General features: G+C 43.6%; 4 protein-coding genes across 5 annotated transcripts; 1 reads left to right on the top strand and 3 right to left on the bottom strand.

Annotated features, from left to right (window-relative positions):
- Positions 1-100: 100 nt before the first annotated feature.
- On the bottom strand, positions 101-2,724 carry LOC129826025 (ankyrin repeat domain-containing protein 54-like). Its single transcript, XM_055886289.1, has 8 exons — positions 2,063-2,724; positions 1,673-1,720; positions 1,439-1,537; positions 1,239-1,310; positions 1,013-1,060; positions 801-925; positions 599-706; positions 101-443 (listed from the first exon to the last, which is right to left on the bottom strand). Exons 1-8 carry the CDS (start codon positions 2,439-2,441, stop codon positions 369-371), a joined length of 954 nt encoding a protein of 317 aa, XP_055742264.1. The 5' UTR covers positions 2,442-2,724; the 3' UTR covers positions 101-368.
- A 472-nt stretch (positions 2,725-3,196) lies between these two features.
- Positions 3,197-12,730, bottom strand: LOC129825987 (FAD-dependent oxidoreductase domain-containing protein 2-like). 2 transcript variants are annotated; one of them, XM_055886221.1, is made up of 10 exons: positions 12,639-12,730; positions 9,167-9,384; positions 8,670-8,981; positions 8,310-8,561; positions 7,800-8,135; positions 7,455-7,621; positions 7,107-7,272; positions 6,520-6,746; positions 6,135-6,305; positions 3,197-5,860 (listed from the first exon to the last, which is right to left on the bottom strand). In XM_055886221.1, the coding sequence occupies exons 2-10, from the start codon at positions 9,379-9,381 to the stop codon at positions 5,628-5,630; spliced, it is 2,079 nt and encodes a 692-aa protein (XP_055742196.1). In that variant the 5' UTR covers positions 9,382-9,384; positions 12,639-12,730; the 3' UTR covers positions 3,197-5,627. The 2 variants fall into 2 exon arrangements, with proteins under 2 accessions (XP_055742196.1, XP_055742187.1); XM_055886212.1 differs by lacking the exon at positions 12,639-12,730 and adding an exon at positions 9,937-10,103.
- On the top strand, positions 11,811-14,847 carry LOC129826017 (heme oxygenase-like). The gene is made up of 7 exons (XM_055886277.1): positions 11,811-12,042; positions 12,148-12,199; positions 12,396-12,507; positions 12,682-12,897; positions 12,992-13,264; positions 14,248-14,296; positions 14,384-14,847. The coding sequence occupies exons 2-7, from the start codon at positions 12,150-12,152 to the stop codon at positions 14,497-14,499; spliced, it is 816 nt and encodes a 271-aa protein (XP_055742252.1). The 5' UTR covers positions 11,811-12,042; positions 12,148-12,149; the 3' UTR covers positions 14,500-14,847.
- LOC129825982 (DNA replication licensing factor mcm5-like) lies at positions 14,715-21,373 on the bottom strand. Its single transcript, XM_055886199.1, has 14 exons — positions 20,425-21,373; positions 19,987-20,113; positions 19,654-19,782; positions 19,348-19,520; positions 19,046-19,201; positions 18,736-18,905; positions 18,467-18,638; positions 18,255-18,366; positions 16,674-16,817; positions 16,342-16,584; positions 16,105-16,217; positions 15,816-15,944; positions 15,450-15,720; positions 14,715-15,242 (listed from the first exon to the last, which is right to left on the bottom strand). The coding sequence occupies exons 1-14, from the start codon at positions 20,592-20,594 to the stop codon at positions 15,141-15,143; spliced, it is 2,211 nt and encodes a 736-aa protein (XP_055742174.1). The 5' UTR covers positions 20,595-21,373; the 3' UTR covers positions 14,715-15,140.
- Between the last annotated feature and the right edge of the window lie 71 nt (positions 21,374-21,444).

The raw sequence follows: 21,444 nt of genomic DNA, 5'->3' as shown, positions 1-21,444 counted from the left end.
TTTCATTTACTAATTCTATGAATGGATAATGATAACTGCATTAACTGACAATGCATATTGATGTTACACCGTCTTTTTCTTATAAAACAGAGGCAACAAATATTTCCAAACATTTTTATTAATCCATTAACTCAGATTGTTACAACCATTTACAACAATGACCATTATTAATTTTTACAGTAAACATTCATGTACAACACATGCAAGGCAACAGAAAAAAAGGCAGGTACACAAAGATGTTGAGAGGAAGACCAACACAACAATCAAGGGTAATGAGTTCATAAAGATTTTTTAAATTTACTTTATCACAGTAGTATTCCCATTACCCCGCCATAAACAAAAGAATGTATCCACAAAGAGATCCACCTCTACCTATCCCCCAAATTCTGCTTCTGTAGACTGAGTGACGTAAAGCTGGCCAGCAAGTCGGTTACCTCATCAACCTGAAACAGAAGAGAAGCCATAATTGTCACCAATGAAGACTCATTCATTCTTGTAATAAGAATGATACCAATTGGTTGTGTTACCATTTGGTTCAATGCCAAACAAAACAGGTGTGTGTGTGAGAGAGAGTGAGTTAAACACAAATGTCTCTTACCTGTTCTTTGGTGCGTGTGTGCTGCAGCTGTGTTGAGATATGATCCAGTCTCTCTCTGGCCTCACTCTGTCCCATCACATTCAGATACTCCCTCAGCATTTGAATGATCTACAGAGCCATGGAGAGAGAGAATTTCAGACTGCACAAATAAATGTTGGTATACTAATGTTTACATAGTGCTGTTGTAATAACCCCTTATTACCTGTGTGACCTCCCCTCTAAGAGTTTCTATACTCCTCGAGTCTCCTTCCTGCAGGATGTTGAGTTTGGAGCGTGCTAGGTGCAGGGGGGTCCTTCCTGCTCGGTCTAGGGCATCCACACGTGCTCCTGAACAGAAACACAACATTAACAAGTTATCATTAGCAGGTGTACAGTATGTATGTCCATGTGTCTTCATACAGTATGGCTTCTCACCTCCTCTCAGCAATGTGGTAATTACAGGCACGTGGTTGGTACAGGCCGCTGCAGAGACAGGCGCAGAAGTGGAAAGATTGTGGAAAATATACATTATTCAGATATGGAAAAGTTAAATCAAAATAAATGGTTCATCTTTTACTTTTCTGCCATTGGGACCTAATGTAGCAATGTTGTACACCCCTGAACCAAATGCTATACTTTCAGTGCCATGTGTTGTTCTTACCCAGATGGAGAGGGGTGTTCCCAAGGCCATCCCGCTGGTTAGGGTCAGCGCCGTAGCTCAGAAGAAGTTGCACTGGAAGGAAGGGGACAAGTTAATACTTTGTTCACAGTAATGCTGCTGTGATTATTATCAGTTCATAACAATGTCATTACTGTTGAGTAATGAATCATGAGCCCCTTGCACTTCTCAGTTTGACTTACCAATGCTCTCGTTGCCATTACAGGAGGAGAAGTGGAGGGCTGTTCTTCCTTTGTCATCTGCTGCACAAGGGTCTATGTCTTCTAGAAGAAGCCTGCGCACTGGATAAAAAAAGAGACAGAAACGTTAAACACCTGAAAGGGATACCATATATTACTTGGTCTTGTTGAGTCTCTTGTTCTCTTGGTCTTGTTGAGTCAATAGTTGATGTTCCGATAATTCTCTTCAGTGCCTACCTGTATCAATGTCGTTGCCATTGGCAGCCTCTCGGAACCTCTTCACCGCTAGAGAGAATGAACAAACAAGCCAAAGTTTAGGTAAACATCAGGTAGAATGCTAAACTCTGTGCTTTGAGTGTTGACATGCCTATCACCTTCTGATGTACTGGCTAGTATAATGCATACTGATGATACTTTTGTCAAAGTTCAGGAGCCATAGGCAGATGCCTTGCATGACATCCCGTCCCTCCACAACATTCATACAGCTTTACACTATTCACACCTCATGATTGCAACATTCATACAGCTTTACACTATTCACACCTCATGATTGGGTGTGTAATTCACGGCTCTCTCCATCAACACAATTTTTTTCTCTCCAATTTTGAGTGTGTGGAGTTTCTGTACCATAAATATCTTTTCCAATGGGCCCCACATGTCGCCGTGCTCTCCCGTGTCGCCTCGCTCTACACCCTGTCACCTTCCCGGGTTTGCTGCTCGCCACACCCGCCACTGATCCAACTCGACTGGGTTCCCATAACAAGTGGAGGTACCGAAGTTCTTGTTCAGCGGTCTGTCCCGTACGACTCAATCTCACGGTGCCCTCTCCAAAGCCAGTTATCCCAAATCCCTCAGCAGCACCTCCATCCATCCTCTCATCATTTATCTTTAGTTCACCCTCTTTCTCCTCCGCTTCTTTTGGTTCAGTCCCCACGGTGCATTCACCCTCCGAGCTTGAACGTTCATCGTCAGAAGCTGTTGCAACAATTGGACTCCACCCGTCCATTTTCACCGACTCATGTGGAATATTTATTTTGGCGTTTCTCTCTTCAAAATGATCCTCTTTCGCAAGCCAGTACTAGGAGCTACGAAAATAGTCATTTATGTTGATGAACTGACTTGCAACTTTGAATACGTCGTTTATTTACTCGGTTGACATCGCTGGCTCTAGAACATCAATACAGAATCTATTCTACGCATATTTACCATTGTGGCTCATATGTTCATGCTTTGAATTCAAGATGCGTCCCTGTTACAAGAACCAAAATGTCTCCTGTTTCATTATTTAAATTCTCACGAGAACAAGCAGTAAAATGCGCTCCCATTGTAAAGAGGGACGTTGACAAGGACCATTGCCAATCAGAGCCTACGTTGTTCGTTCTCTCGACACAAAGCACCCACCCCCGTGCTAAAGAAGCCAATGAGCAAGCGGGACACGCGGGATGTGTGATGCAGTATTCAATTTCGGGTTAGTTCTACGTGAGCTCCTTGGGACCATAATCTTAACCTTTACCTTAACCATTATGCGTTTCAACTTCAATGTGTGTGTGTGTGTGTGTGTGTGTGTGGGGGGGGGGGGGGGTAGCAAAGAACATTAAATATCTTTCATAAAATTTGATATTATGAATAAAATCATGGATGATTTTACACTCAAGAAATCTTGAGAGCAGAAACGATTTAGAGTGAAGAAATTCAAGATATATTATTTGCCCATAACCGTGTAAGCTGTATAATACTACAAAAACATGGAAACATCCAAGCTTTATGTTCTCTCTCTTTAATGTCGTACATCTGTTAAAACAGAAAATAAAGTAAGCAGATAAATACCAGTAGTAGGCCTACACAAATAGTATAAAAAATAAATAATGCATAATTCATAGATCACCATGTAATGAAAACCCAACATCGCCCATACTGTTTGTACACACATTCAAATCTAAAGTTTCATCATATAAAACATTCCACAATTTAGTGTAATATAAAATATGATTTAAGGAATACAATGGGATAAGCAGTCAACTCTCAGAGGAATCAGGATGGTTGTTCAACCAAAATATTTGGAATATACAGTCAGTTTGGACACACCTACTCATTGAAGGGTTTTTCTTTATTTTACTATTTTCTACATTGTAGAATAATATTGAAGACATCAAAACTATGAAATAACACATATGGAATCATGTAGTAACCAAAAAAGTGTTTAAAATATAAAAATATGACAGCTTTGCACACTCTTGGCATTCTCTCAACCAGCTTCACGAGGTAGTCATCTGGAATGCTTTTCCAACAGTCTTGAAGGAGTTCCCACATATGCTGAGCACTTGCTGGCTGCTTTTCCTTCACTCTGCGGTCTTACTCATCCCAAACCATCTCAATTGTGTTGAGGTCGGGTGATTGTGGAGGCCAGGTCATCTGATGCAGCACTCCATCACTCTCCTTCTTGGTCAAATAGCCCTTACACAGCCTGGAGGTGTGTTTTTGGTCATTGTCCTGTTGAAAAACAAATGATGGTCCCACTAAGCGTAAACCAGATGGGATGGCGTATCGCTGCAGAATGCTGTGGTAGCCATGCTGGTTAAGTGTGCCTTGATTTCAAAATAAATCACAGTGTCACCAGCAAAGCACCCCCACACCATCATACCTCCTCCTCCATGCTTCATGGTGGGAACCACACATGCGGAGATCATCCGTTCACCTACTCTGCTTCTCACAAATACACGGCATTTGGAACCAAAAATCTCAAATTTGGACTCATCAGACCAAAGGACAGATTTCCACCGGTCTAATGTCCATTGCTCATGTTTCTTGGTCCAAGCAAGTCTCTTCTTCCTATTGGTGTCCTTTAGTAGTAGTTTCTTTGCATCAATTCGACAATTGCCTGATTCATGCAGTCTCCTCTGAACAGTTGATGTTGAGATGTGTCTACGATTTCTGGGGATGGTAACTCTAATTAATTTATCCTCTGCAGCAGAGGTAACTCTGGGTCTTCCTTTCCTGTGGCAGTCCTCATGAGAGCCAGTTTCATCATAGCTCTTGGTTTTTGCAACTGCATTTGAAGAAACATTCAAAGTTCTTGAAATGTTCCATATTGACTGACCTTCATGTCTTAAAGTAATGATGGACTGTCATTTGCTTATTTGACCTGTTCTTGCCATTATATGGACTTGGTCTTTTACCAAATCGGGATATCTTCTATACCAACCCTACCTTGTCACAACACAACTGATTGGCTCAAACGCATTAAGAAGCAAAGAAATTCCTCAAATTAACTTTTAACAAGGCACACCTGTTAATTGAAATGCATTCCGGTGACTACCTCATGAAGTTGGTTGAGAGAATGCCAAGAGTGTGCAAAGCTGTCATCAAGGCAAAGGGTGGCTACTTTTGAAGAATCTCAAATGTAAAATATATTTAGATGTATAATATATTTATTTTTGTTTAACACTTTTTTGGTTATTACATGATTCCATATGTGTTATTTCATAGTTTTGATGTCTTCACTATTATTCTACAATTTAGAAAATAGTAAAAATAAAGAAAAAACCTGGAATGAGTAGGTGTATCCAAACTTTTGACTGGTACAGTATACACAAACTGAGTGTACGCAACTTTAAGAACACCTGCTCTTTCCATGACACACTTATTGGTGTCACTTGTTAAACCCACTTTAATCAGTGTAGATGAAGGGGAGGAGGATTTTAAAACATTGAGACATGGATTGTGTATGTGTGCCATTCAGAGGGTTAATGGGCAAGACAAAAGATTTAAGTGCCTTTGAACAGGGTATGGTAGTAGGTGCCAGACACACAGGTTTGTGTCAATAACTGCAACACTGCTGGGTTTTTCACACTCAACAGTTTCCCGTGTGTATCAAGAATGGTCCATCAACCGAAAGATATCTAGCCAACTTGACACAACTGCGGGAAGCATTGGAGTCAACATGGGCCAGAATCCCTGTGGAACGCTTTCGACACCTCGTAGAGTCCATTCCCCGAAAAATTGAGGCTGTTCTGGGGGCAAAAGAGGGAGGGGGGGGGGGGGGGGGGGTGCAACACAATATTAGGAAGGTGTTCTTAATGTTTTGTAGACTCTGTATACTGTATATATTCATGGACATTATAATGAGAGGTAGAGAATGTCTTGGGACATCAAAACTGTCATAGGCTTAGTTTTAGGATCCTTGGGTAAACAATCAGAAGTCGAGGTTTATTGCAGAGGACACTGAGGTTCCAGCTCGTGTAAGGTAATCAGGGAACGATGGGTCTGTGTCTGGGGATGCAGAGTCCTGTCCTCCAGGCATTAGCCCAGCATCATGGGCATGCTGCCACAGCTGACTATTCCTAACAACCCCATGCTTCCTCAGGTATCCCTGACGACAAAACAGGGGTGGCTTTTGATTGGTAAGGGAAAAGCGGAAACATGACTCTGTGGGGAAAAAAAACAAGTTCAGTTTTACACACTGTAAAACAATAATCAAGTAATAAAATGTCTCATGAACTGAGTGGGCAGAACCATAATAAAACAGTAATAACACAAATCCTGTATGAAAGTATGTCACAAGCGAACAAACAAATCGTGTGAGATAAATAGATGAGTAGGAGGTACTGTATATGGAAATATAAAGAACATATCCTAAGGGCATATCTACCCTAGTATAATAAGGTGTTGTAATGAGGGATCAGGTAAGGACATGCTCTACCTGCATAGAAGGCCCTGAGGTCAGTGTGGAGACAGTGTTCCAGGAAGCGCCGCAGTGGCTGGCTGTGGGAGATGGGCCCATCCCACTCAGTCAAGAAGTCCTCGATCATGTGATGCACTGCCTTGGGCCGTGGCAATGGCCAGCCAACAGGACGGTGTCTCATGTCCCTCTCTGTTTAGGATGGCAGACAAATGAAAGAATAACATGTATTCGTTTTTACATACATGCGTAGGTTTGAGTGCTGACGTCCTACCACAAAGATGCCTTGTACTATACACAGACATACTCTTCATTTGAATGTCATTACTTGACTTAGTCTTTAACACAACCATAAGGCCAAACTGTTTTGTACTCTTCATAAGGTTTCTAACATTCTCACACTCACCAGTGGGAAGTTTGTCGTAGTAATATAGAACAGGGTGGAGGAAGTTGGACCTCCAGGCACGGGTCCACTCTGACTCTGCCCTGCCAGGGCCCAGTGAGTCTGTGCGGTTCAGCCCATACTGTAGAACCAGAACCAGCAGCCCATGCTTGGAGAGCTGGTGGCCAGACAGAGAAGAGAACTGGGGCAGAGCCTGGAGGGGAAACTCCTCCAGATACTCACAGTGAGAGCTGACAGGAAAGGAGAAGATTATTCCAAATTAAAATGGTTCACAAATGGATGAATTTAGGCTGCGTTTACACAGGTATCCCAAATCTGACCATTTTTTTTTTTTTTACACTAATTGGTATTTTTTTTATCACATTAGATCTTTTCACATCAGATCGTTTTCAGGGCTGCTCAGATTGGTCAAAATACAGATATAAAAATATCAGAATTTGTCTGCCTGTGTAAACACAGCCTTAGTGAACATAAATCGGGATATCTACAGGCAATCAATCAATGTGAGATTCATTGGTAGAGATAGGTAAATTTCCAAGAGGGACAATAATCATGAAGAAAAATGTGCACAGTGGTTCAGCACTACTTACCCTCTTAGTAAAATGATGTCTCCAAGTACCCCAAACATTTGGTACGGTCCGGAGGCCTCATTGACCCTCCTCAACAGCCAGGACTGCAGCTGACTGATTGACAGTTTGATTGCTGGCCATGAGTTGCTATGGTAACGCAGCTCAAGGACTCTATGTACAGCACGCACTAGAGTGGAACACAACAAAGTTACAACAATAAATAGTCAAAAAAACAAACACATTTTGTCTATAAAAACATTACTTTATTGACAAATTTGTAATTTCAAAGTTTTCCCCCTTTACAGCCAGTAACTAACTAAATCAGATTTACTCTGTCTACGTTGTAATACCAGCAGTTTGAATAGTTACCTGTGTATCGGAAGCCATGGATGAACCCCCCTGCAGAAGAGCGATAGTCTCTTGAGTGTGCAGCCGTCCCCAAAACAAAAAGGTCTGGGGTTCCCCGCCCCTCGTACCATGCTGTCACTCCTGGCAACCGCCCCCTGGCACCCTCACTGCTTGGTGGGCGGGCAGAGCTGGAGAGATTAACGGTATCATTAGGACAGCCTGGCATTATCTGACTGAAACAGCATGGCTTTTCCAATGAAAATGATAAAACAGAAGATCCACCACTTCCATAGAAAACAATAAGTTTAACAGAACTCTTTTTGCATTATGTAAAGACATGCCACTGTAAAGTATTCATTTACATACCCATCAAAGATGCTGAAGTTGAACCGGAACCCCAGGCAGCGGATCACACGATCATATGGCTGGCGGAGAGAGAAGTTGTCATTGTGGTACACAGGCAGGTTTGTCGCTGTGACCTTTGAACTGTTCCTCCCATCCGAACTGTCCAATAACTCAGATAGAGTAAGGAACAACTTGCCACGCTTTTCCTTCCCACTGGATCTGCACTTCTTCTTTCTGCCTGAGCGCTTCTTTTCATCCTCTCCATTTCTGACGATAGCAATGTCCTCAAGGCCTCCCTCCACCAGCCCATCAAGGGACTTTAGCTGGTACGTGTCTAGCAGCTCATTGTTCACAGCTCTGTGGAAAATAGAAAATAGGTCACTTTGATATGAACAGATTATGCTAAGGGGATAGCAACATACTCTGATCTAAAACACGAATGCAGGAGTACTAAATCAGTGAAACAAAAGAAAGATCAATTGGTAGGAGAGAACAATATGGGAGTCAAAACCTGATGTTGGCTCTCAGTACCTGAGGTCTCCGACGTAGTGTGTCTGCCAGGCTAGGCGGACCGGGCTCGGGCTGTAGAGATGGATCCGGCTGGCCCGACCCAGGATGCTCTGAGCTGTTTCGAATGCTGAGTTCCCCTTACCCAGGATCAGCACGGCCTGGTCCTTATACTCCTCTGGGTCCACAGGGATGGACTCATAGCCCTCCACCAGGTCTGAGCCCTCAAACTGGACCTTCTGAGGATCCCACAGTCCTGTGGACACCAGTAGGACTCTGTGGGTCAGAGAGAGAGAATCATCTCTTTAATGGTATGCATAGTGGAGAATGTTTCCATATTTCCATCCTTTTACATTAGTTATGTGTATAGATATAACACAGTACCTGCATGTATAGTCCAGTCCATGCTGGTCAGTCAGTATGTATCCCCTGCCTCTAGTTGATTCAGACTCTGAGGCCCTGATCTTCCCAATGTCCACCCCATACTGGACCTTCAGCCCCAGCTCCTTCACATACATGGAGAGGTAGCGGGGGAATGAGTCTGCATCTGGGTAGAGCTCCCGGCTGACTCGCTGAAGCAGCAGGTCGGGCCTGTCACTCAGGAGGGAGTTCCAATCGTGACGAAGGTTGAACTCGCGGTTCCGCCTTCCTGTGTAGATCTTGTTGATGCTGATGAGTTTCCTGTGTCGAGGGTATCTTTAAAGGGAGAAAAAAACATCCATGAGATACAACACATGTTCATGTACATGGTGTAGGTCAGAACATATTTCTATGAGCAGGGCAATAGAGAAAGTTGCATCATTGTTGCACTGTCACAAAATACTTTGCCGGCAAGTGCAATACCCGATATAGTCGACACCCATTACTACAGAGGCACTCACATATTGAAGAAGCTCCCTGGCCCCGAGTTCCTCTCCAAGATGATGTAATCTCTCTGACTCTTGGAGAGAAAGTGACCCATCTGAAGGCCAGCGGGCCCGGCTCCAAGCACACAGTAGTCATGGTGACGGGTGCTGTTGTGACTGTGGTAGTCATCAGGAAAACATTGGATCAGAGCGATCAGGAGGGCTAGGAGAAGAAGGATAGGGGAATCCATGACCTATGAACGAGTAAAAGGCAATGAAGGCATTTATTGGTGAGAGAGTGGGTTTAGTGAAGGTCATTGCAATACCCTGGTGACAATAATCAACGGCAAATTTAAGTTTTGAAAGCGGCAATCTGAAAATATCCACTGAGAACAGCAACCATATTGTAATGAAACAGCAGGGAGCAGGTCTCGAACCCTCGACCTTCTAGCCCGAAGTCCAGCGCGCTATTGACTGTGCCGCAAAAGCATGCTCGTGCGACAGAGTCGATTTCCGCGCTTATAAACCCAGGGTTGTCACAATATTATTGCCAAAGTCATGCAACTCTTTTCAATGGCTTTACCAACATAAGAAGGTCAATTGAAATGAAACATCAGATAGCATTGTTCAAGTGAGTGGAAGAACAGAGAAAGTACGACAATAGCGGGCCTTCATGGGGTGTATCCCCGTGCTTGCCTTGAAACTCTGGCCCGACATCATAACTCGACATGAGGGGATGCAGCTGGTTGAGAAGCGCTCCACGAGCACAAAATACACAGCATATCTATTAAAGTAGGATGTTTTACCTTTCACTGCAGTGGTTCCCTCTATTCTAATCCCATATCATTTTGCATTTGGTCTGTAAATAAAACTCTCCAACAACCTATAGTCGGAATTTCATAACGGAGCCCCATCCCTTGATACGACACTCCAGCATACCACAGTACTCTGACCAATAAACGCTGCTCTATTCTGGACAATAAGAGCTTGTGTGTAAAATAGAGGGCGTGATAAACCTTAAAGTGATGGACAAGAAATGTTCCATACTTTTGATACAAAAGTATCAAGTAGCAAAAGTAACACATTTTACCTTCTTTATTACATTCTTTATTAAAATGTTGCAATTTTTTAGATAATTGTAGTAGTTTGATATTTTTTTCGTGAAAGACATACTAATCATTATCAAATGTTAATTAAGTGAAACATAGCATGCATATTATTATAATATCATAAACACAATTAACTATTTATAAAATTCTCATGCCTAGAAATTGCTTTTATTTTTGCCTGCTACAACTGCAACATACACTTCTGTTGAGTCATGGTATCCCCCTTCTCTATTTTGTTGAAACCTGTTGAATCAGGTTATCTATAGATTGGTAATAGATCAATAGATACATAATAGACAAATGTAGGGTAAACCATACAAATTGAATGTTGAGCACAAGAGTTTACAATGTAATTCCCTGAAATGAATTTTGACCTGCAGTTGGTCATTTGTGGCTGAAACTTTGTACCAACACAAAGTTCAATGAACACAATGGGAGAGAGAATTGGATTAAATTAGATTAATTTAACCATTGAGTCCTGTCTGCAGTTAAATCAGCATATTGAATCTCTCTTGTTATTCAGTCGTGAAGAGGGCACGACAAAGCCTATTCCCCCTCAGGAAACGAAAAAGATTTGGCATGGGTCCTCAGATCCTCAAAAGGTTCTACAGCTGCAACACTGAGAGCATCCTGACTGGTTGCATCACTGCCTGGTATGGCAACTGCTCGGCCTCCGACCGCAAGGCATTACAGAGGGTAGTGCGTACGGCCCAGTACATCACTGAGGCTAAGCTGCCTGCCATCCAGGACCTCTACTTTACCTTTTTACTGTTGTTTTTATTTCTTTACTTACCTATTGTTCACCTAATACCTTTATTTTTTAGAAATTGCATTGATGGTTAGAGCCTGTAAGTAAGCATTTCACTGTAAGGTCTACTACACCTGTTGTATTCGGCGCACGTGACAAATAAACTTTGATTTGATTTGATTCATCTTCAGAAAACTAAAAGGTACATACACTGAGAGCACAAAACATTAGAAACATGACATTCCAGGTGAAAGCTATGATCGCTTATTGATATTACCTGTTAAATCCACTTCAATCCATGTAGATGAAGGGGAGGAGAGGATTTTCAAGCCTTGAGACAATTGAGACATTAATTGTTTATGTATGCCATTCAGAGGGTGAATGGGCAAGATCAAAGTTTTAAGTGCCTTTGAACAGGGTATGGTAGTAAGTGGCAGGCACACCAGTTTGAGTGTGTCAAGAACTGCAACGCTGCTGGGTTTTTCACACTCAACAGTTTCCTGTGTGTATCAAGAAGGGTCCTCAACCCAAAGGACATCCAGCCAACTTGACACAAATGTGGAAAGCATTGGAATCAACATGGGCCATGTGGAACGCTTTCAACACCTTGTAGAATTGAGGCTGTTCTGAGGGCGAAAGGGGGTGCAACTCAATATTAGGAAGGTGTTCCTAATGTTTTGAACACTCAGTGTTTATAACTTTGTTCTCACCTGTAGTCAACATACTCTCCCTCAATAGCAGAAGGAACACATTCACTTCCTGTAGTTCATGTGACTGTGTTTAATGATTTCTACCATTCCATCTGTTCACTCATGCTCTCCCCTCACTAGTAAATCTGCCCTGTCATGTTAAGCTTCAGCATAAGGGAAATGAGTCAACACTCTCACTTCCCATTTGATTTAGCTGACAAACATTGGGAGAGAAGGCGAGGGAGTCAAATATAAAGACAGGGACACAGGTCAAAGAGGACACAGCAACTCTAAACCCGTTTGAGAAGGAGGCAGCTTTTGTTTACCAGCTGTATAACAAGAAATCAACAAGGAAATACCCCACAGGTAAATTATCAACTCTTTCACTGACTTGTTTTTTAATAAACTGTAACAGTTGGTCACATTTGGATAATAATGTTATAACCACCATATAAAAATTCTGGATTACAGACATGGAGACAGTCAACTCGGCACGGAAAGTTGATATGCAGAACCCTGGCAGGTACAGTCATTTTGTAACGAATGGTCGATATGTTTACTAGATTATTGTATTTCAGACCAGGTCAGGGCTGATATATGGTAAAGTAAAGGTATTGAACATACAGAACACAATTACTAACTGCAAACTCTGTGCTCACATTTACTGTACTCTGGTAAATCAGGATGTCCTCCTTCTAATGTTCTCCATCTCTCCTCAGTGATTTGTCAGAACAGATAAAAGCAGCGACTAAAGAGATCCATGTCAGGGCAGAAAACACCCAACTGATGCTGAGCTATCAGAAGGGACAGATAACTCTTCCGCAGTACAAGGTGACAAAAGCCAATCTGAGAGTAAATTAAAAACCACTTGCCAAAATAATTGACAGTGGTTTTCATATTATGAATGGCCTAGAATACCTTTTGTTTAACTTTCTACATAGTCATGGAAAATGAGCACTCACTGTGTACCAAGTATTAATCTGTAACCCGTCTTTTCCATGGCAGCTTCTTCTGTGTTCCCTCTACGAGATCTACAAAGCACTGGAAGAGGAGATGGACAGAAATGCTTCCCACCCAGGTGTTGCACCGATATACTTCCCTCAGGAACTGGCCCGACTGGAGACACTAGAGAGAGATCTGGAACACTTCTTTGGACAGGAGTGGCGAAAGAGAGTCATCATTCCTGCTGCAACACACAGATATACACAGAGACTTCACAAGGTACAGGCTATAGATATACCAACATGCAGGGTAGGCACACTATCTTAATTGTGTACCTGCTTAGTAATAACAATTTATTTGTTTCCCTCTTCAGATCGGTGAAGGCAATCCTAAATTGCTAGTAGCCCACGCCTATACCCGTTACCTAGGTGACCTGTCAGGAGGTCAAGTTTTGGGGAAGATTACCCAGAAGTCAATTGGGTTAAGCAGCGGAGAGGGACTGTCGTTTTTCTCCTTCCCCGGAGTGTCAAGCCCTAATCGCTTCAAGCAGCTGTACAGGAGCAGAATGAACAGCATCGAGCTGACCAAGGAGGAGAGGGAGGGGGTGCTGGAGGAGGCTATCATGGCCTTCGAACTCAACATCCAGGTGAGTGAAAGAGAAGAGGGAGAAAGGGAGAAAGCAAACTGGGTATGAATATAGGTTATGGGAACTAATACAGTAATGAAAAGTCACTATGAAAAGTTATACAGCTGTACCATTGAGAGCATCTTGACTGGCTGCATTAGAGCTTGGTATGGCAATAGCACCGCCCTCGATCGCATGGCGCTACAGAAGTTGGTGCGGACAGCCCAGTACGTCACTGAGGCCGAGTTCCCTGCCATTCAGGACCTCTATATCAGGCGGTGTGAAAGGAGGGCCTGGAAAATCGTTAAAGACTCCAGCCACCCAAGTCATATACAGTTCTCTCTGCTTCTGCACTGCAAGCGGTACCGGTGCATCAAGTCTGCCATCAACATGCTCCTGAACACGTTCTATCCCCAAGCCATAAGACTGCTAAATAGCTCACTAAATAACTAAATGGCTAACTAAATGGCTACACAGACTGAGTTGACCCTTGTATTTAATTTTTGCACCGTCTGTATGCACACTCACTCCATAATTTGCTCACACAAATAATATGCACATACATTTATACTGACTCTACACAGACGCACTCACATACTATCATCATATACAATGCTGCTACTCTGTTTATCATATATACCTACACATATCACTCCAGTATCCATGCACATTTTAAATATGGTTCTGGAACTGACTGATCCTGTATATAGTATGCTTTCTCGTGTTCTTCTTTTTCTCATGTTTTTGTTCAACTTTATTTTTAGTATTACATTCTTATTTATTACTGCATTGTTGGGTTTAGAGCTTACAAGAAAGGCATTTCACTGTACTTGTGCACGTGACATTAAAACTAGCTAAACATAACTGTGCAGAGGAAGTGAAACTGGGAAGGTCTAGTGAACGATGCAGTGTAAACGTGTTACTGGATGCCACCGCCATAGCATATTGCTGATGATTGTATTTGTCTTGTTCAATGAAGACATCCTGTGTTATTTCTCATACAGGTCTTTGATGATCTACAGAAAATGTTAAGTGTCACAAAAGAAGCTTACGGTAAGTACACGCTCATTTGTTGATTGGAAATATGTGATCTTTCAGCTTACTTGCGTGTTATAAAAAGGTATTACTTTGCTTTTGCAGGGGACCAAGAAAAGGCCAAGACACCAGCTATCACCCCCTCTTTGTCCATCGTGCAGTTGTCACTGGGCATTTGTGTTGCTTTAGCAACAGTCGCAATGGGTATCTATGTATTCTAAAGCCTTGAAATAAGTCCTTAAATATGTATATTTATGTAGTTGACAGAATCACTTCACTAATCATAATTATCCATTTAAGGGTGTGTGCACTTAAAGCACTTTGTCATGACTGCAATCTTAAAATGAAAATTGACATGTATTAATTGCAATATCTTTGTACATAGTATGTTTCATTAAATACTATGCACACCATTTCAACATAAGAAATGTCTAAATAAAGAAGTTTGGTATTTATTTTCAATACAAAATACCTTACACAATGATTTAACGTTAACAATCTTTAGGGCATTCTCATGTCAATTTTCTTGCCCCAAACAATTCAACAACAATACAGTTCATCCAAACTGCCTCCATAGCATCATTTGTTTAGTCTAAAAAGAATAGACACCAAAATACTTATGAGGGCAATAGAACAGCAAATAACTGTTGTTGGCTTAACTTGGCAAAGCAACACATAAAAAGGTATACATCAGTGGCTCTGTAGGCGGACCATGGCCTTGGATGGAGAAGACGTATCGACGTGACTTCATGAAGATGTCCACTGGCTTGTGAGGAAGAGTGAATTGATGACGCCTGTCCCTTCTACTATTTACAAAGCCCATCGTGACTTAATCTTTGTGCGTATGCATCTTTTTGTGAGACTACTTGACTCTGTAGAGCACCTTCCTCTGCATGCGGTGCTGCAGCTCTCCCCTCCTCATCATCAGGTGAAGAACCTTGTAGATGGCCTGCTCTGGATACTTCTGTATATGGGAGAGGGTAGAGAGAGATTCTGGTCAGTGGACAGGTAAACAGGCTACAGGGCAACACGTAGGCCAACTGAGGACAGCACTGAATCATATAGACAAATGCCAAACATTCCAATGCCCAAAGTACTTTAATGTAATTGACCAAGTGGTCCCGTCTCTGTTCAACACAGTATATGTTCAAAGTAGACTAGTGTAACTGACCTGCTTGGTGAAGTCCTGGACAATGCTGTGCTCGGACACCTGGGAGCCAATGGCAAAGCGTCTCTTCAGCTGCTTCTCAACACGGGAAATCATCTCCTGGTCCTCCTGAGTGGTGAAGCCCTCCACACCCGAGAGGCTGCCGGACAGCGCAGCGTCCAGTGTGGACACCTGGAAGAGCCGCAAGGCCTCGTCCACCTCCTCCTCTCCAGCCACAGCCTGCAGCTTCATCTTGGCCAGGGACTCAGAGATGCGCACCACAGCCTCCAGCTGCCTGCAGGGGACCACGGAGTACAAAGCATTATGACACTGAAGATGGACAGTATCCTGACTGGTAATGACGTTGGCAGGTGAAGTATCATATCATACCTGACAGTGATGGGGATGGAGGCTCTCCTGTCGCTCTCCCTCTCATGTTCCCTCGCGCCACTCCTCATCACCACATATCTGTTCTTCAGCTTTTCAGCTGCCGCCGCAGAGAGACGTGGGCCGCATTTTCTGTCATGGCACTTTTGACCATTACAAACCAAACCCCTTCATGTGTACATACTAGTGTGTAATATTGTTTCTCTGCGAGTAGAGTTCATGAACTCAAACTAAACAGAATCTAACATATACAGAAGAAATCTGCAGAAATAAAGGAATTTTCAAGACTCACGTTCTGGCATAGGCAATATACTTCTTCAGTGTGGCCAGTGTGATCTCTCCCTCCACACCCTCAGTCTGAGTATGAGCACTGAGATGGACGTTCATCACGTGGCGGGCCAGAGTCTGAGAGAGAAAAGAAGGTCAATAGTGTTAACACTGTGCTAGCCTGGGTCGTGTTCAGTATCCCTGTGCATAAACCTTCCCACACACAAACAAACCCAGAACAGACTAAAGTGTGTTCCCTCACCATGTCTCTCTGATGGTCGTGGATGTCCTTGATGATAAAGATCATGTCAAAACGGGACAAGATGGTAGGCATGAAGTCGATGTTGTCCTCTCCCTTGGTGTCGTCCCAACGGCCAAACACAGAGTTAGCAGCGGCCAGCACCGAGCAGCGGGAGTTCAGGGTGGTGGTGATGCCAGCCTTGGCAATGGAGATAGTCTGTTGCTCCATGGCTTCATGGATGGCTACTCGGTCATCCTCTCTCATCTGAGAAGAAAGAAACACAGTTAAGCGTTTGCAAACAAACTAGTCAAGTATTCAGCAATTTATGTACTCTCTTGTCCATGTTTCCTTACTTTGTCAAACTCATCGATGCACACCACCCCACCGTCAGCCAGTACCATGGCTCCTCCCTCCATGATGAAGCCACGGGTGACGGGGTCCCTCAGTACAGAGGCTGTCAGACCAGCAGCACTGCTGCCTTTACCTGAGGTATACACCTGACAGAGGAAGAGAAAGAGAGGGAAGGTACGAGTTAGCGCTTTCGATAGGGGTCACTAGCATGCTGATAAATTAATTGTCAGCAAATGAAACTTCTGGAATCCATATTTGTAATTCTGGTTTAAATCTATGTTGAGGGAGTGTCATGATTGCTCTGAAATATATATATATATCTATCTTTCAATTAATCTTGGAATATATACACACATACAGTGGGGCAAAAAAGTATTTAGTCAGCCACAAATTGTGCAAGTTCTCCCACTTAAAAAGATGAGAGAGGCCTGTAATTTTCATCATAGGTACACTTCAACTATGACAGACAAAATGACATTGTAGGATTTTTATTTGCAAATTATGGTGGAAAATAAGTATTTGGTCAATAACAAAAGTTTCTCAATACTTTGTTATATACTCTTTGTTGGCAATGACAGAGGTCAAACATTTTCTGTAAGTCTTCACAAGGTTCACACACTGTTGCTGATATTTTGGCCCATTCCTACATGCAGATCTCCTAAAGAGCAGTGATGTTTTGGGGCTGTTGCTGGGCAACACGGACTTTCAACTCCCTCCAAAGATTTTCTATGGGGTTGAGATCTGGAGACTGGCTAGGCCACTCCAGGACCTTGAAATGCTTCTTACGAAGCCACTCCTTTGTTGCCCGGGCGGTGTGTTTGGGATCATTGTCATGCTGAAAGACCCAGCCACGTTTCATCTTCAATGCCCTTGCTGATGGTAGGCTTTGTTACTTTGGTCCCAGCTCTCTGCAGGTCATTCACTAGGTCCCCCCGTGTGGTTCTGGGATTTTTGCTCACCGTTCTTGTGATCATTTTGACCCCACGGGGTGAGATCTTGCGTGGAGCCCCAGATCGAGGGAGATTATCAGTGGTCTTGTATGTCTTCGAATTTCCTAATAATGCTCCCACAGTTGATTTCTTCAAACCAAGCTGCTTACCTATTGCAGATTCAGTCTTCCCAGCCTGGTGCAGGTCTACAATTTTGTTTCTGGTGTCCTTTGACAGCTCTTTGGTCTTGGCCATAGTGGAGTTTGGAGTGTGACTGTTTGAGGTTATGGACAGGTGTCTTTTATACTGATAACAAGTTCAAACAGGTGCCATTAATACAGGTAACGAGTGGAGGACAGAGGAGCCTCTTAAAGAAGAAGTTACAGGTCTGTGAGCCAGAAATCTTGCTTGTTTGTAGGCGAACAAATACTTATTTTCCACCATAATTTGCAAATAAATTCATAAAAAATCCTACAATGTGATTCAGGATTTTTTTCCTCATTTTGTCTGTCATAGTTGAAGTGTACCTATGATGAAAATTACAGGCCTCTCATCTTTTTAAGTGGGAGAACTTGCACAATTGGTGGCTGACTAAATACTTTTTTGCCCCACGGTATATGAATTAATATATTCATTCATCTAGCCCATCCTTACCCCAATGGGAGAGCACCTCTCCACAAACTTGAGCAGCTGAGACTTAGCAGTACCGGGGTCTCCCAGCATTAGCAAGTTTATGTCTCCTCTACGTGTCAGCCCGTCAGGCAGCCTGAGACAGGAAAGGTCATTATACATACACACTGGAGAGAAATGTACGCACATCAAAAATCTATTAAAATTCTACATGCCATTTCCAATGTTTGACTCACCTCTTCCTGGAGCCGCCGAACAGCAGGCAGGCGATGGCCTTTTTCAGGTCATCACTGCCATAGATGGAAGGAGCGAGGGAACGGGCAAGGGAGCCGTAGACGTCGGGGGAGGAGGCCAACGCTCTCAGCTCCTCCTCTTCCTGAGGGGAGACTGACCCCGTGGCCCCGCGACCTGAGAGAAAAAGATAGCATTATATCTATAACACTATCCCACATAGGACATAATGTTGGATAAGTAATCTAACCTCTAGTAGCCTTATCGTGCCTACCTGCTCCCTCTGTGTCTTGCTGAATGCCCACCACACGGAGGTAGGAGGAGCGGATGCCCACGCCTGCACTTTTATCTCTACCCTTGCCCTTAGTTTGGGCCACCTTCTTGATGGAGTAGATCCCCATGATGGTCACTCTGTTCCCAGGGACCACACGGTCACACAGGTACCTGAGGGGAGGCAGAACACAAGCTGTAATGTGGTATGTACTCGTCGGTCTCACTTTGCACTGTGTGTATATATCGGGCATGTGTTAATTGCATTTCATTGAGAATATTGAGGCACACAGATGATGATGTGTGAGTGTTACCTGTCACAGTAGAGCTGCAGGTGGCGGGGCATCTCTCCGTGTGGCACAGCATCTGGAGACTCCTGCAGACGGAGGGTCTGGAAGTCCACACAGACACAACGGTCTGGAATTATGAAGTAGGGATCTATAGGACACCTCACCCTGCCTGCCTGCTCACTGAGAGAGATGTTTAAGAATGAAATCACACACAATGATGAAGCAGATGACTTTACACACACACACCACACGATGACTTTATGCATTTTTTTCCATGCACTGGAGTGTGCACACAAACATTCAACAACTCAGAGGATTGCACTCACGTGTTGCACTTTCGGGGAAGAGCGTAGCCCTGCAGGCCTGGTGGCAGGGAGATGTTACTGATGACAGAGCGACAGCCACGACACTGCAAACACACCCTGGTGGCCTTGGCCCTCACAGCCGTGGCAGAGATGACGATCCCAGGGACCTTCACCAGCCTGGACACCTGCTCCGACTACCAGAGAGAAAGAGATGGAGAGTTCAGAGTCATGACATGTTACATGGATGGAAAATTGAGGGAATCTTTCATGCCACCTTCTACATGAACCAACTGAAAGGTCCAGCATTGCATCCTCAGAGTCTCTTACCTTGAGGTTGCGGATGGAGGCAGGATGGGCGTCACTCTTTAGCATGACCTGGATTTCCTGCACTGTCTCCTCTCCCAGGGGCCTGGGACGGGTCACCTCATCAGCCACCTCCTGGGCAGCCTCCTCCAGCTGTCAATCATAATGGCAGGGCTCAGTTTAAAGGGATAATTTTCAGATATAATTATTTGCCAAATAGAATATAAGATCAGTATGATACGATCAGCAACAGAAAATATAGGAATCCATCTAATCCATGAATTATTCAGCCTGCAATTGCTCCAATTAAAACTTCTCAAATTATTTGTCTGTTATTAGTCTATTCAATCTTCTCACCAGCGGCAGGTTCTCAGAGGGCACCTTGTACAGGCAGTCTGACAGGTCCTCGTCAAAGCTGGCCAGGTCTTCCATCTCCACCTCCACCCAGTACTCCCCCAGAGTGTAGTGTCTCTTAAGGGCATCTCTACACAGCAGAACACATGTCAACAACCCAAAATGAACAATAAGATATAAATATCTTAAAACAGAATGCGAATATAATCACAAGACAAATAAAAACCTACTACAAACTCAATCACAGGACCATGAAGAGTCCAACTTTATTCCTTCAATACCATTGTGGTGATCAGTGTTAGTTAGCTAACGTTACAGTAACTGGCTAACTAACTGTTAGCTAACTGGCTAACTTAACGTTGGGCATCTGTGGAACATCACACTAACCGGCGGTAGCCATCGACAATGACTTCGTGGCACTTAACACAATCTCGATCTTACCTGTATTTATAGGTGAAACCGGTGCGATCGGTCCCAACTCTGAACTGCCGAAGAAATTCACGGAATCGTTTCTTGATCTGGCTCCGTTTCACTCCACCTTCATCCCCTAGTCCATCTCCACCGCCGAAGCTGTCACTGTAATAAACTCCCGGGTCGTCGAAACCAGACATAATGCACCGAGTATATCTACAAAGTGCTGAAAATTAAGTTAGCGTGCGCAAAGTGGAATAATCCTAAAAGCAAAAGAGTTTTTGGTGATTAACGCCAATGATCTTCCGTGGACAATGAATTCCACGCTGACTCTTTCGCGGCAAAAATATCGTCACTTTCCCGCGAGGTCGAACAGTGACGCCTTGCTATTGGGAGATATGATCGACTAGTGATAATGATTGGCTGAATACATTGCAGGAGGCGTATCCTGATGGTAGAAGGGTGGGACTTGCAAGAGTTTGTGGCGGGAAAAGAACGGGGATAAAAAAAAATACGACCAAGCCAGGGACATTACATTGTGGTGGCGCTACAACAACCCAGTTCGTTGTGTTTACAAAGTTACGGTTGATGCAAGCACACGTTTATTGCTCTAAATAAAAACATGACTTTAAAATATATTCTAGCATTACAACCATATCTAGCTAGCTCCATTGGAAAATACTGTAATGAAACAGGGAGCAGGCCTCGAACCCTCGACCTTCTAGCTCGAGGTCCGGCGCGCTATCGACTGTGCCACATCGTCGTGCGGCAGAATCGATTTCCGCGCTTATAAACCCAGGGTCGTTACACGACTACCTCCTTTCAAAGAGCGCGTCCTCGCGTTAGCTTGCGACTCCACGTCTTACAGGAACGTGCTCACCAGCCAAGCACACGTACTGTCGTGGATGCAAGGTCCGATCACTTCTGACACCAATGTAATGAAACAACAGGGAGCAGGTCTCGAACCCTCGACCTTCTAGCCCCAGGTCCGGCGCGCTATCGACTGTGTCGCAAAAGCATGCTCGAGCGGCAGAATCGATTTCCGCGCTT

Source organism: Salvelinus fontinalis, chromosome 2 (assembly GCF_029448725.1).
Source record: "Salvelinus fontinalis isolate EN_2023a chromosome 2, ASM2944872v1, whole genome shotgun sequence".
NCBI lineage: Eukaryota > Metazoa > Chordata > Actinopteri > Salmoniformes > Salmonidae > Salvelinus > Salvelinus fontinalis.
Note: the sequence above shows the minus strand (reverse complement) of the source record. Positions and strands in the feature narration are given on the sequence as shown.